Source organism: Argiope bruennichi, chromosome 9 (genome assembly GCF_947563725.1).
Source record: "Argiope bruennichi chromosome 9, qqArgBrue1.1, whole genome shotgun sequence".
NCBI classification, from domain to species: Eukaryota; Metazoa; Arthropoda; class Arachnida; order Araneae; family Araneidae; genus Argiope; species Argiope bruennichi.
In genome coordinates this window covers 127,556,230-127,572,110 of record NC_079159.1, presented here as the reverse complement: position 1 = coordinate 127,572,110, position 15,881 = coordinate 127,556,230, and the positions used below count along the sequence as shown (strand labels likewise).

Below are 15,881 nucleotides of genomic sequence, written 5' to 3'. Positions count from 1 at the left end.
GGTGCTCCTTATGACATCCTCACTCACCTGCAAAATTTCAAGTCGATGGACAGTGTGTTCAACAGCAGATCGTTACTGATCAGTTGTGAGTCTTGGCACATGAAGCGTTATGGAGTTCTTTAAGTCATTCAACGTCGCAACACCTCCACGTTACACCAGGCTTTTTAAGTGACCCCATACTAGAAATCATACGGATTTAGATCCGGCGAAAGTGGTCACCATGGATTACGAAAGAAGCAAATAATAACACGTTCGTCTGTGAAGTGTGTGAGCAACAGCGCCTTCACGGACTCATGGATATTATGGAGGCGCACCATCCTGCATGAAAAGGGTCGGTGTTGAGACCTGCCTTTGCTGTATTTGAGGCACAATAAATGTCTGCAGCATGTCATGGTACTGACGGCCTGTAACGGAAAATGTGACAGGACCACGTGCAGTTATTTCCTCAAAAATGAATGGCCCAAGGATGAATGTCCCCGTGAATCCACACCAGATGGTCACTTTTGGCGAATGTAAGGGAATTTCAGTGTGCATCCACGAATTTTCCTTAACCCAAATTCTGCAATTCTGTGTGTTGATTATATCATTGAGGTAGAAATGATCCTCGTCGCTCTACAGAGTATTCCAAGGCCATGACATATCAACAATCATTCTGTTGAGAAAACTGACTGCGAATGAGAGACATTGGGGCTTGTCCCTACCAAGCAGCTCTTGGGTATGGTGGATCTTGTATTTGAAGTATTGCATTATGTTGCTGAGCCTTTTCCGGACGGTACTGTTAGAAAACCCTGCCTGTCGAGAAACTGCATGTGCACTACTGTCCCCAAACTCTGATGTCTGTGGGGCAACAGTTGTCTTGACGGCATCAACAAATGCCGGTGTGACAGGTTTACGGCCTCTTTCATGTTGAAATCCTAATTCCCCATTGCTTCAAATCTCTTAATCATGGCTCGGATACCTTCAGAAGAGATTGGTCTCACGTCGTAGGTTCTTCACACAAGGAAATTCACGAACTGCTGCAGAAGTAATCCCCTTGTTTTCGAAAAACAGCTTCACCAATAAGACACGTTCAACTAAAGATATCGTCATTATTACAGCCGGAAACTTCCACATAAAACATAACAACGTCTGCAAACATTTTATACACTAACCAGTTTTGCATAAAGCTTTCTCTTCTTCAGAAGCATACAAATCTCTATATATTTTTCCTAGAATTGACAGCTTTTCCCAGTTTTACATTTTATTACTCATAATTCTTGTTCTGTTAATATTGTTTCTGTATTCTGTTTTGGTCGTTTATTGTTTTAAAATTAATGTTTTCTAGAGAAGGCGCCCTCTGGCGGACATTTTAGAATTTTTTTTTTTTCCAAAATTCCGTGGGCGCATTTTCTGTATAGTCTATATATAAAATTTTATTGCAATCCGTTCACTCGTTTGCGTTGTAGGATGATGTATATAGGGTGGTATATAATTATAACCACCCTGTATTTTATCGAAAATAATTTTTTGAAAAAGTGTCCTACATTCTATATTTTCTCACCTTTTTGATGAAAATACTTTAGGAAATTCATTAAAACATTTACAGCTTTTAAGAAATTTTTGCTCATCAAGACTTGCCCACCTATTGGCGGAAGAAAGTGTGAATATTTGTACAAATAAAACCTTAGTTAACTTCTTCACTTAACGTTTTTTTAATATTGATAAATATATGATGTAATTTAATATCAAAATGTTCAATAATCCGAATTCGTGCATACTAAAAACAATTCTGGGCCAAACTTCATCGTTTAAAATATAATTCTATGGATAAATTTAAAACATTAAAAATGCTTAAATTTAAAAAATAATTACTGAACTTAAAAATATTTACGTAAGACAGGAATTTACTCCTTCAATGAATAAGAAATCATTACTTTAATCACTCAGTAAAACATAAGATGTTAGGCTTATAAATTTAAAATAAATACGCAGTTAACTTTTTATTGTTGAGTAAATATTAGTCATAAAAAGAGTGTGCATATGCATGGCGGCAGTACTTAAATAAATCATGAAATTTTCTACACAGACCCAAAGGTTTAAAATGTATTGTAAAGAAATTTCTATTCCATATTTTATGATCCAAATTATTTGTTGCCCTTTTTGTATCATTTTTATATGTTATGCGAAACAAAATCAATACACCATCGAAAAATAACCCAATCTTTTTCCTAAAGAAATTTGCTTTGCAATTCTGACGTCATTTATTAAAATCTTTAACAAATATTAATTTTTTGCAAAAAAGTTGAAAATCAAAAATCAAATAGCTTTCTAATTCTATTTACCCGTTTTTATTTTTTAAGTAGCTATTCAAAAATCTGATTATTTTAACACGAGAAATCAAATTGCATAGATACAACTATAAATAAGAATAACAATTCAGAAATCTCTGTACAACTTAAGTTTTTAGAGAAATGTGAATTAAAACTTAGTCACGAATAACTTGATATTTTCAAATAAAATGCCTAATGATTAAATCATTATATGAATGCATTGTTAAATTTTCTGAATTTAATTTTGGTAAGGCAAATATTTATATTTGTAAATATACACCAAACACATACATTTCCAATAAAAGGGTTCATCTGTAGAACACAAATATAAAAGAATTTTCTTAATGTGAAAAATAAAATGGGTTAAGTTCGAGGCCTCTTCTCTTTGACGCTACTTCTCGAAAGCTCCATTAGCTTTTACAGCATCATCTCGATGATAGGAAAAAATCTGTAATGCCACCCCAAAATGAATGAAGCGTCTCAATCTGTCAAAACGTATTTATGAGTTCAAGCGGTGTTGGCGAATCCATAAAGATTGCGATTGACTTTCATTTCTATGCGAGATAAACATTATAATAAGCTTTGGATGGACTTTTTCTTCAATTTGCAATATCAGTAGGATGTGTTTGTATCATTTTTCTATCATACTAAAGATTTAATGGACAAAGGCTGGATGATCAACAAAGCTTCTAAATCTTTTAAAATCTTGGCTCATTCGTTTAAAGAATGACAAATATAAGTACCATCACATTAAATTAGAAATGAATGCAACCAAAAGGAAGAATTTATAACCAAAAAAGATTTTATGATCCTAAATAAAATTTTCATATCAAGGTAGAAAACATACTAAATAGTGTAGTAAATATTTTCTGTTATTTATTATTACATACTAATTGATATGCCCGGCGTTGCTCAGGATCTTTTAATGTATAATATTTTTAATGTGGAAGCTAGTTTTGCATAAAATATTATAATATGCGAAATTCTTTTGTTGTTAAAACGTTTTTAATTTAGATTATTAATTCAACCATTTTTTTATGAAAACTGGAAATAGTTAATTTTTTCTAACATATATTAATTAATATTTTATTATTATTGTAAATATAAAGTTTGCCAGCAAATACTAAAGAATAAAAAAAAAATGTCTTCGCTTGTGTGATTAACTTAGTTTATTATTATTATTATTATTATTTTGGTTAATCACTGCTAAAATCAATAAACGATTGTGAAAGTACGTATTAAAATAAGAGAAATTAAAAAAAAATGATATAGTATTTGAAAGTGCAAAAAAGACAATTTTTATTAATGTCTGAATGAACTAAATATTTTCATTCTTTTAAATAAAATTGCATGACATTTAATAATTATTACCAGTTGGTTAGGAGATGTGGAACAAACACGTACATACATACCCACAATAAATTTTATGTACATTAAGATCCAGATTTATCATTGATGATTCTTAATTTAGATTCAAGCGAATCAATAGAATCCTTGCTCTGTTTATGTATGATGTGTCATTGTTGCATCAAATGAGAGCGCCTTTGAATAACTTTAGCTTATACATTTCAGATAATTCGATGCACGTGTGATGAATTTGGGATGATCACTAAGGAATTCAAAACTTTTGCAAAATATAATATATCATGTTAAACTTCTAAAAGATATATTTATTTCACTAAATGAAACTAAACCAAACAAAATAAAACAAACCAAGTCAAACTTTAATTTCAAAAAGTTTTGCTGAAATACTGTAAGACCAAATTTGGTATTTAGTTGGAGATCAAGCATAATGAATTTCCTCAAAAACGTCCGCACTCATCAATGAATGCTGCAATTTCCGCAAACATGCCGCATCGAAATTGTAAAGTGACTGATGGAAAACGGAGCTAAGTTTCACCGAGATTGTTGAGTAGTTATTTTAAGGTTTAGAGCAATTTTTATATCTTCCACAGTCGTCGAAGTTGTCTCAAACTCTGTGACCGTATTTCTTTGTGAGAAAATCATTCATACAATGTTTGTCAGAATTGAATATATTCTACTCTTTTCCTTCATTAGATTTATTAAAACGTTATATTAAATACATTAAATAGTTCCCTCACAATTTTAAAGACGAGAAGAAGAGATCGATAATATTCTTGTGTCGAATCTTCTTAGGCATAGAACTGAGTGTACAGTTGTCTAAGCCCTAAATAAATAAACAAAAACAATGAACTTGTATTTTGCTACATGTCCTTTTGCTTTCTAAACATCTTCTAAACTTTATGATAGTGACTTTTTTCTCTACACTTCTCTTTATTATTGATGTTTTGTTTCTAAGCAGATTTTTTTTTCCAGTTCAAACCGCAGACTAGCAATAAATAATATTACCTCTTTAAGCTACGAATTTACTTAACTTTCGAATTAGATGAAACATCTTATTTGGGATATCTATTATTTTAATTAATATTATAATAGAAGTACATTTGGGATTTTTGCATTTTAAATTACTTAATTGCATATTAAAAATTCAGTAATTCGATGGCCAGTCAGACTCGTCATTGTATGCGAAGGAGTTAAAGTGGAATATGCAATTACATTTTAAAATCGGATAATAACCATAATTTCACAATTTCAGCTTACGTTTCAAGTCGTTGCTGTGTTCAAAAGTGAAATTTGATCCTATCCTCTATGCAACTTGTTTTAAATCTTTCTTGAGTATATCCATATATTTCAATTTATCCATTATGCCATTAATAAAAAATAAAAATAAAAAAAACTTCTCACTCCTTTGGCAATCATACGATTCCTGAAATACAAGGACTGCGTTTTCCTCATGCTTAATTGTAGTAATGATGTTTGAGCAGAAGTAATTCAAAATTAGGCTTCCGATATTCATAACTTCGACTATTTCTTCCAAAGACTTTGAATTTACTTTCATCACTGAATATGACATTATTCCAAAAACCATTAGATTCTGTATACTATTGCTATATACTATTTTTAAGACAATTGCTTTATTTCTCTTGACTCTACCCTTCCATTATAACATGATTTTCTAAACACACTTTAAACCGTTTCTGCTAAGCTACTGCTCCATATTGTAGTAGATGTCGCGGTAAAAAAATTTCCTAACCCATTCATTTAAATTTTTTTTAAAAATAATTATTTAAAAATGCTTATTTTAGTCATCAATCTAAGAATTCTTTTTCTCCTTCGACCAGGCTCATTTGTTATTACTTCGAGCTTCTTATGCTTTTGGGTGAATTTTTATATGTATGCATGTTTAGGCGAACATTCATTGCTATTGCACTTGGAGACTTTCTTCTTCAGGTATTCAAGTTTCCAAGTAATAACACTTATTTCAGTTTTAGAGCTCATTTAGAAAATGGAAATTTAAAAAAAAAATATTTTTTTCTTGTATATTAAATAATGACATCTGCAGCATCAGAATTCTTATATTATTTAAAGAAATTCAGTCATTTAAAGAAAAATGCAAATGATTTTTATTAAGTACATACTCAATTTGGAAATTCTCGCTTTGGAACTTCAACATAAAAATTTAGATAATAAAGTTACTGTTTTTTCCTTACTTTTACCTCCTGGCTTAATATATATTTTAGTTAGCATTTTAAAGTTTCTATTGTAAATATTAAAAAGATCGTTTCATGGTGCATCAACGTAAAATGCAGAACAGGAGTGCTGTATACTGAGTTTTAGGTATCACTGTATGTATTGTATCATTATCCAAGTAGATAAACGTTATTTCCTCCGTTTGAGTGGTTAATGAATTTTTCCGACTTCAAAATCAACTTCCTTCTTACAATGATCTTCTTTTACAAAGCAAAAAAGATTTCATGGGATATCATAAAAAATATATAATAACAACAAATAGCAAAAAAAAAAAATAGCAATCGATAAACATTCTTTCTATCTGGATGTTAGAAAATGCTGCTTTTCCCCGTAGATTATTTCGTCTGAAAATGTGCAAGTAAATCTTTTTCAATTCTTCTACTTTTTCATGAGCGTTTGAAGAATTGATTCAAATAAAAGTTCTTAAAGCCTTTTTTTATCTCGAAATTCGTGAAAAGAAGATAAGAGATGTTGTTCTTTGAAAGCACTTATTCCATTTGCTGTCGTCTTCAAATGGCAACTTATAATGATAACACTCTTTGGTTAAGTTCCTGTCAAAATATCTTATCGCCGTTTCATTCAAGGATTTTCACCAGCTATAAAAGGAGATGTTAATAGATAGGGAAAATATAATTTCTACAAATTTATTTTTACGACGATATGAATTATTTTAACTTTAATTGCTAATACATATTTTTCATTGCTTTATTTCTAATCCATATATTTAATTTAAATACGAAGCTCTCGTTCACTTCAAAGGCATACAAAAGACAAAAGTCAGAGCAAAGAAAACCCTAAGTAATAATATGTTATATTAACGCTTCTTAAAACTGTTTGGTAAGATCTTGGTTTCCAGAAGGAAGATTTCAGACTCGACACCATATCTGGTCCACCCCAGAGCATGGGTGCGGTAAACGTCAGTAATCTGTGTTGACAATTCTTTATAATCCCTCTGTGCATAATTTTATTCTCCAGTCGATAATCTGTGATCTGACTGTAAAGGTCCTCTACTTGTGCTGCATAGAATTTTACAGAGGTTCTGGCATTGCCATTGTCAGCTGGTTTAAAATATCTTCATTACTCTCAAAACAGTCCACGTGTCGTTTCAAGCGGGACTGTAGTATATCGAATATAACTTCTTAAATAAACATTTTGAGAAGATTTTTATGTGCATCAGTTCAGTGCATCTTCAGACGTGGTTAAAATTAGTGTTGGCATTTTTTTAGCTTATGATACAGGAAAAGTTTTACAACAGAGTTACTGAGAATCTTAATGTCAACCCATAAAACCCATAATGTACAATAAACAGTTTTGTGCGTCACATTTTATCAATATAAAAACTGTGCAATTTGACTAGAGCTATTTTATAATATGAGTCGGTTAGAACTTTTTTGCTTCCCACCTCTACACTTTGCTTTGGTTATAAAAGAAAACATTCTTTCCCTTTCGAAATGATGGTCAACTTAATGAAAATTGGAGATATATTACTTGAGTTCTCAAAGACTGAATATTATATTTGACTTCTTAGAAACAAGTCGGCAGAATAAACCCCTGAAAAGAAATTTGATCTCATAATTAGTTTTTCTCCCATTTTACTTATAATAATTATAGTTTTCTATTTTTTTAATATTCTTCTTTAATTTCTCTTATATTATCACTTAACATTTTCGCTCCATTTTCTCTACTTTTTTTGCAAGCCATTATTCGATAAAACATGTTTTTCATTTCTGTTATTAAAGTTTGACCTATTTAAAAAAGATAATATTTGCTTCAAGCACATCAGATCATCATGCACGTAAGGTTAAGTGAATGAGTCAATTATTAAAACTAACCTTAGAAGAAACGGAATAGAATTTTATAGTGCTTTGCGATAGATTTCTGTATTAATCTTTATGGAAAGGAAAAAAGTTTCTAAGGGACTTTGTAGCTGTTATGGAAGTTTTATTCTCTTGAGGTAGCAAGAAATTCACAGATGTGCGTGCATAAAAACCACGGTAACTCGCAATAAGAGGTCACACAAAGTGTGTCCTCTCATTGGAAAAAGATTTATATCATCTAAATGACATCTGAACAAGATTTATATCATCTAAATGCCATCTGAAAAAGATTTATATCATCTAAATGAATTTATTTTCGACCTAAGACTGTGCTCAAGTAAACTATGTTATGTCAAACAAATGAGTCGGTGGGTCGCGAACATCATTTTTACCTCTATGGAAATTTCCTGCTGACATGTGTAGCACGTCTTTACAATTCTGTAACAAAAGCATTTCGATGTGCTTTCACCGCAAAGTGGTTCCTTCCACTTGTTGCCATATGATATAAAACTTCAGTTTAACTCCTATGCATGAGAGCGTGGTAATTTCCTGAAGAGCTATCTAGAAAAATTGACCCATATTTATATTTTGCTCATGAACAAAATCTGGAAAATCTCCAGCACAATGCCAGACGGCATGGAGAAAATCGTTGCTAAGATGTTTTTGGTTTGGTAAATTGGTTTATCAACTCTTGGATAAAGTTGGATCAGAGAACCTAAACGGTTTAGATTTCTGATTAGCAAAGCATCTGTGCTGCCCTTATAGAAAAAGGTAATAGTATTTCCAAAAAGTGTTTGAATTCCAAAGAATGTTTTTGAATATAACCATTTTTATTGTGGTTTGACTTATTTCTTCGTTTGTCTTTTTTACTATTTCTTTCCTGGTATTTGATGCGTTTTGATTGTTTGATTTATTAATCTTCTTTCTGATTTATTAATATGTTTTCACTAAAATTTCTCATATTCATTGCCTTTTGCGAAACTAAAGCAGGCATCGGTGCTTAGTAGTGCAATCTAAGCTCTAAAACAAAATGATCCTTCAAAGGATCATTTTATATGCAAGTCTTATTTGTTCATTTCATTTGATACGAAGATGAACGATTCCAGGTTGATGCGATGAGTTGCGAAAGCTTCAACGACGGGGAGATGAGAATGCGTCATAAACATTTGATTGCTTGTCAAATTTGGAAGACATCTCCAAAAGCCTAGTTCGAGACAAACCAGCACACTTATCTATGAAATCAAGGAAACAGCAACTACTTAATGGTAAATAACTCAAATTTACTCTATATTGTTTTTTGTTGAATGATGTCATTTCAATAAAACTACTAACGGAATTTTTAAGAAACGTTTATATTTATAGTAAAATTGCTCGAAAGTTGCATCAAAAATTTCTTTTCCATTACAAAGTAATAATAAATGAATGTGAAATAAAAAAAAACAGGGCGAACGATAATAATCTACATTTATTTTTTCCTTCGATAACGAATAAGGACTCTGTTTCTTTATTAAGGGCAACGAATATAGCAGGATGAATACATTTGGCTAGAGACAAACGGATGTCACCTTATGGCAATATCACAAGTAATACTAGAAGCTATTCTAGACCCCAGCAATATATAACGTCTTAACTGCCCATAAACATTTCGATGAATCTAAATATTACCTCATCTGCCGTTCCCTTGCAACTACATTTCATAGATTGTATCATAAGTCATGGCATATAGGGGCGCTTTACTGGCTTATTAGGGCATTAACTTCGGCACTTCATGTCGATAGTCGAAATTTTGAGGCAAATAAGGAAAAGGCTGTATTAATTCTTTCTCTACGGACACTACAGATTCTACCATTAACTTCTTTTGTTTTTGTTTATGGGCTCATAGGTATTCTGAACCATTAGATTATTTACCTTCGTGCGCCAAGATATTTGAACAATAGAATGATCATGCAGGTGTCGTTATTATTCGATTACAACTTCATCGAAAGCCCGTGTCATACAGAAAACGTCACAGCAATCTAATAGATCTCAATAGCAGGCATAAATTATTTAAAGATTCTTTGACTAAGGAATTTGCTTTTTGCTATATTATTTTATTTTGCATTCATTCATCTTATTATACAATAAAGGAATGAACTTGAAAAAGATATAATTTTTCATTCTTGAGTATTTTCTAACATTCATACACTGTTTTTAAATGCACAATAAGCTTTCATATGTGTATAGTAAGAATTCTTTAAAACTGGTGAATTAATTCCTAAGCACCTGCCGAAAACTTCTTGGGATAGTTCAAAAATCGTTGTAAAAATGAAGAGTTAAAAAAACGAATGTTTAAAGAGCCATTTGTAATCTCCTTGATTGCATTAAAAATTGAACGAAGCTTATTATTAACCTTGTAATTACAAAAGAACTCTTCACTCATTCCTTCTGAGTTATTTGTTTCGTATTATTGTTAAGTGATATTTACAGCCAATCATTTTTCTTCATTGATCGCCACGAAATTCGTTGCAATCACTTAAGGAAACAAAAAAAGTGTGTTCATGAATCTTCCCATTCTTTCAAAGCATTATCTTGGAAGTGTTTCCTGGAATTGCATTAGCTTAAGTTATGAACAACATCCTATAAGACTTTTATTTTGCTTGTTTGTGTCCATTTAATGGACTTGAAAAAGGATTCTTAGTATCATTACTATTTGCTAAATTTGCGCATTGCTTGTAAATTTAGCTACATAGTTGGACTTTGATTATTCAACGAGAATCTTTAAAGTATTATTCAAACAAAATGCATGGTGTACTGAAGGTCAGAAGATTTTCTTGACTAGATAGTTGCCACTGTATTTGCGCATTGCTTGTAAATTTAGCTACATAGTTGGACTTTGATTATTCAACGAGAATCTTTAAAGTATGATTCAAACAAAATGCATGGTGTACTGAAGGTCAGACGATTTTCTTGACTAGATAGTTGCCACTGAACGTCCACCGCCACCGTGTTGTAGATCAAATATGTCAAACTTGTAAACCACATGTGAGCCATTCATCGTAATAATTAGCAAAATGTTAACGATGGAAAGTTAGATTCTCATGCGAGATGAGTTTTGACGCATTTTGTTTTGCAATACTTTATGCAGAATATTGATTTTTATGTCTTATAGTTGCTACAGTACTCCAATACGCCGTCTTGTTTTAAGGATGTAAGACTACATACATAGGGAACACTCGTGTATTATTCTTGCTTATTTCCCACGCATACGAGATTGCTTAATAGTTTGGATCTGGCATAAACTAGTAAGATGACGCATATCCCGTATAACAGGCACACAATTAATTATAATGAATCCCGTATAACAGACACAATTAGCTATTTTAATTTGATTTTTAACAGACAGGACGGCAGGCAGATATAACCCCAAATAATTGTTCATATATAAATTATTTTAATGTATTAAAACGGACTAAAAAAATAAAATTATTATTCCTAGCCTCATGCAGATTGTCCTGAAAATGTGTGAATGTGAATTTTTTAAATATATTTCTTTTTCAATTAAATAATCATTTTCTGTGTCTGGTGTGTGTGAAATTTTCCAATCATTTTTAACCTAACTTCCCAAAAAGATAGAACAGACGACAAAATTTGCACCGAATAGACAAGAAAACGAGTTAATATTGCATTGTCATCCAACGCTAAGTTGCGTTTAAATTTCAAATCTCTAACTCACTGAAAAGTTAATTTAAAATCAATTGTAAAATGTGTCCCGAGTTGACAAGCAGACAGACAAAAAAGTGTATACAAACGGGCTAAAATGTGCTTTTCGGTGAACATGGAGATTCATTAAAATCAAGAGTTAGATTATTTTTTTAAATAAATTTTCTTTGTATACTTCATGTATGAGAAAATAAAAAAACATTTGACTAATTATTGAGCCAATACTTTCTGTATATATGTATTTAAGAATAAATATAAAAATTTAAAAACATTCTGCAATATTTTTCTGCTTTTTGATCTTTAATTTATATATAACGTAGGACCTAAGAAAAAATGCTCTTCTCACTTTCTTTACTAAGATGCATCAGTCTGATAAAATCAAAATAATCATTTAACTGTAACTATGGCATGAAATAGTAAATGAAAGTACAAACGAACACAAAATAAATCTGATTTTTTGAAATTAAACTTTATTTTAAAACGATAATGCTCTGTTATTTGAGGTGAACATCTGTGCTTTCTTCAGTTTTCTGGTATATTTGTACAAGATGTCTGATATTGTATTTTATTTCGCTCGTGTAGAATAAAATGCAATGAAATGAATCATTTTTGTAAAGCACTTTTAGCTTTTACTGAAATGGCTGAGAACAACAAATTTATTATGAGAAAAACATACTACATTTCATTCTTTCCTTTTTTTCATTTAATGTGTTTTTCGTAAGTTATAAAGTAAAATCTCCAAAATTTCGCTTAATTTTTGATGAATTAAAAAAGACGGAGTTTACATTTTAGGTTATAAAATGAAAGAATTTGGCTAAAACATAGAAAAAAGTGGGAGACGCATAAGATTCTGCCTTGAGGAAGGCTCTGCTTTTGAATAAAAATATTTTAAATATAGCTGTCAATTAGAATGTGAAATATAAGAAAAGGTAGAATTTCTCTTATAGAAATGGGCAAGTCTCCTTTATAATCAAATTCAGAAAAGGTAATAAGAATTCTCTGAAGCTTTATTAATATCAAAACACATACAGACAGACACACACATCACCTCAGAGTAAATGATTTGCTCCATCCAAACCAATTTGGTTTTAGGGACGGAAAATCCACAGACCACGCAATACAGCAATTAACTGAAAAAATCCATAATTTCAAACAGCAAAACGAACACATTCTGGTAATTTCTTTAGACATCCAAAGAGCTTTCGATAATCTGCAATTCTCTTCCATCCGCAATAGCCTCGATAAACTTAAATTCAATTCAAAAACTACAGAAACACTTCAAGATGTCCTAGAAAATAGAGAAGTCCTTCTTCAAACATCTCAAGGCACTGCCGCCTGGTCACAGCAGAAAGGCTGCGCGCAAAGATCCTGTTCTGGACCAGTTTTTTGGAATCTTGTCGCAAATGAAATTCTTTCTGAAAAATGGCCACCTAACATTCACCTCCAGGCATTTGCAGACGACTTTGTTTTTGTAGTAGCCGAATCAACATGAGCAAAATTGAAATCAGCCGCCCAGGATGCTCTCTCAATCTTCAAGCGCTGGACCGACAAGCATCACCTTCAAATCTCCGTAGAAAAATCATGTAATATCTTGATAAGCAAATTAGTCAATGGCCCAACAATTAAATGGAATAACGTAACAATAAAAAGGCAACAATCTTTAAAATATCTCGGTGTTACTATCGACAATAAGCTAAACTGGATTCCTCACCTCCTTAACACCAAAACGAAAGAGATTCTCTTACACCAAAATCTCAGCAGAATTGCTGGTTCCACATGGGATCTGAAAAAAGAATTCAGGTGTCATCTCTACTTCACCGTTGCCGAGAGAATGATCCTACATGGAGCATCATCTTGGGCCTATCCTCTCTCATCCCGACAACAAAGAATCATAATCTCAATACAGATAAAATTTCTCCTGAGTATTTCTGGAGCATTCCGAACAACATAAACGGCAGCACTGCAAGTTATAGAAGGAATTCTTCCACTTCACATCAAAGCGCAAGCAGAAGCAACCTATGTAATAGTAAGTCGTCTTCAATTACCTAGCCATTTTCAGAATATAACATTCCATCCTGAGAACTTCGAGATGAAATGCTCTCACACAAAAATCTTCCCCCCAAACTTTCTTCTTGAGGACATAATTTCCCTCAAACAAGAATTCCAACCTACAAACAAGACGGATATTTTTACAGATGGGTCCAAAATCGAGGGAAGAACCGGCTTTGCCTACTGCGTATTCCAAAACGAACAAATTACTCATCAGTGGCTCGGCAAACTGAACGAAAATAATTCTGTCTTTCAGGCAGAGCTGCTGGCCATTAAGGAAGCATGTAAATGGGCTAGCAAATACGATCATAACGCTAAAATATGGAGTGATAGCGAGTCCGGCTTAAAAGCGATCAGTTCATTCTCCACCTCAAGCCCAATTGTTCAGGAAATTCAAGCCATTCTGCTCCCCCAACCTTCTATTAAGTTAGGATGGGTTAAAGCACATGTAGGCCACAACGGAAACGAGGTTGCAGATTCCCTAGCCAAACAGGCCATTTCTGCAGGTACGCCCGTTCGATATCCAGCTCCTAGAACCCATCTGAAAAGTATTGTAAATGAATTGAGCCTACAGCGATGGCAGGAAGAAAGGGGCAATGGCTCAACTGGCAGAAACATCCATCAAATCATCTCGAAAGTGTCCTTTAACCCATCATCTTGGAATAGGCTTGACATTATCTTTGCAACTGGCCATGGCCCTTTCCCTTCATATTTCAAGAGATTCCATATTAAAGGATCTGATAAATGTGGCTGCGGTGAAGTAGGCGATCCCCTTCATTATGCCACTAGTTGCCCTCTCACCACATCTTTTCATCTCAAAAAACCCTCCCACGACCTAGAAAATATCTGGTGGACCAACGTTATGAGAAACAAGATGTCCAAGGTTAAAATTAGAAATATTGTGCGGTTCCTACAAGAGAACGAGGAATTGATTTCTCCAGACCCAAGCCCAGTATAAATTTTCGTTTCATTTCTCAACCAAGCTCTTCTCCAGAATATATTACCTTCAATAGATTTCATCTACTCATACTCCCCACCGAACACCTCCCTCATCATTATAATATTGTATATAGTTACTTTTTATGTGTATTGATGATATTTTATGTCTTTTTATGTGTATATTGATATTTTATATCTTTTTTTGTGTATATTGATTTTTTTATGTCTTTTTATGTGTATTTCTTCTATCTTAATAAATACTCCCACGTATATCCTTTCAACCGACAGGGAATCCTAGAGATTCCAAGTTCGGGGATATTCTGTGGCGAACGAAGTACACACACACATTCATCTTTATTGCAAAATTGTCCTTACTTGCATCATTAAACATTATACTTCATCGTTATCACGCTGAAGTATAACGTTTTGCTCCATCTTTCACGAGATTTTAAAAATGTCTCGAAATCCACATTTTAGTTGCACATTTGTAAAAAATATGTTTCCAATACATATTTTTTTTTTTTCAAAATCGGCGTCATAGGAATTATACAGTTTACATCAATTTATGTAAACATTTGATAAAAAATAAAATTGAGAAGGTTTGTGTCATCAATCTTTTTACGAATTTGCTCTCTGATCTACAATTTTAGTGATAAAATAATGTGGAAAGTTCAAACCATTCAACTTAACACGTTTTTGGTTTACCATTTTTACCTACAAACGGAAGTATAAATTAAAGAATCGATTTCCCCCCGATATGTCGAAAACTTTTACATTTATTGAAATCTTTGAACCTAAAAAGTGGAAAGAGGCATACGCAAAAACCGTATTGCGCCTTTTTTAATTTTTCTTTCGGAAATAATTAATGCAACTAATGAGATAAACTATGAGTAAATTCAATATGTAAAATACAGTTTACTCACGGCCTTCAGCGAGCAGCCTGCTCGCCCAGATTGCTAACTTATTAGGCAGTGAAACGATTAATATGGAATGCATGTTTTAAAAAAAGTTGATTCGATATGACTGAAAAACATGAATAATTCAAACAGTTTTCTACAGATTATTGGGATACAAATTTAAAAAATGTATATACAATGAAATAAAACCGAAAGTGGAAATCCTTCTTCAGAGATAAGGCTCGAGAAAGGAATTGTTTTAATCTGAAACACTGGCCAAAGCACAAGAGTGTTTTGATTGAAGAGTTTGAATTTCATTGTAGCATTGTTTCAGATGAAATCTAAAGTAGATTTCAAGTAAAAAAAATTGGATATATAAAGAATGTATGAAAATAAAACTGGTATCATGATATTGGTAATTTTTTTTTTAATTTTTAGATAATGCAAAACCCATTTTTGTGCGATAACAATTCTGCAAGATAGGAACATATGATTCTGTAGACAAGTGCAAGTGATTCATTTAGTGATGTTAAACCTGTTTTCGTTCTCGGTTAAAATGC

The 15,881-nt window shown here is 32.2% G+C and overlaps 1 protein-coding gene across 5 annotated transcripts in view; it reads left to right on the top strand.

Annotated features, from left to right (window-relative positions):
• LOC129985235 (probable G-protein coupled receptor AH9.1) overlaps positions 1–15,881 on the top strand; it is a 186,017-nt gene that overhangs the window by 26,223 nt on the left and 143,913 nt on the right. For 2 of the 5 annotated variants that reach the window (XM_056095187.1, XM_056095183.1), the window contains exon 2: positions 8,845–9,003. The exons of the other annotated variants lie outside the window; for them this stretch is intronic. Coding sequence is in view for 1 of the 2 variants with exons in the window: in XM_056095183.1 (XP_055951158.1) it covers positions 8,973–9,003 (31 nt within the window). In the remaining variant the exon portion in view is untranslated. The remainder of the gene's footprint in view (positions 1–8,844; positions 9,004–15,881) is intronic. 5 annotated transcript variants of the gene reach the window in all.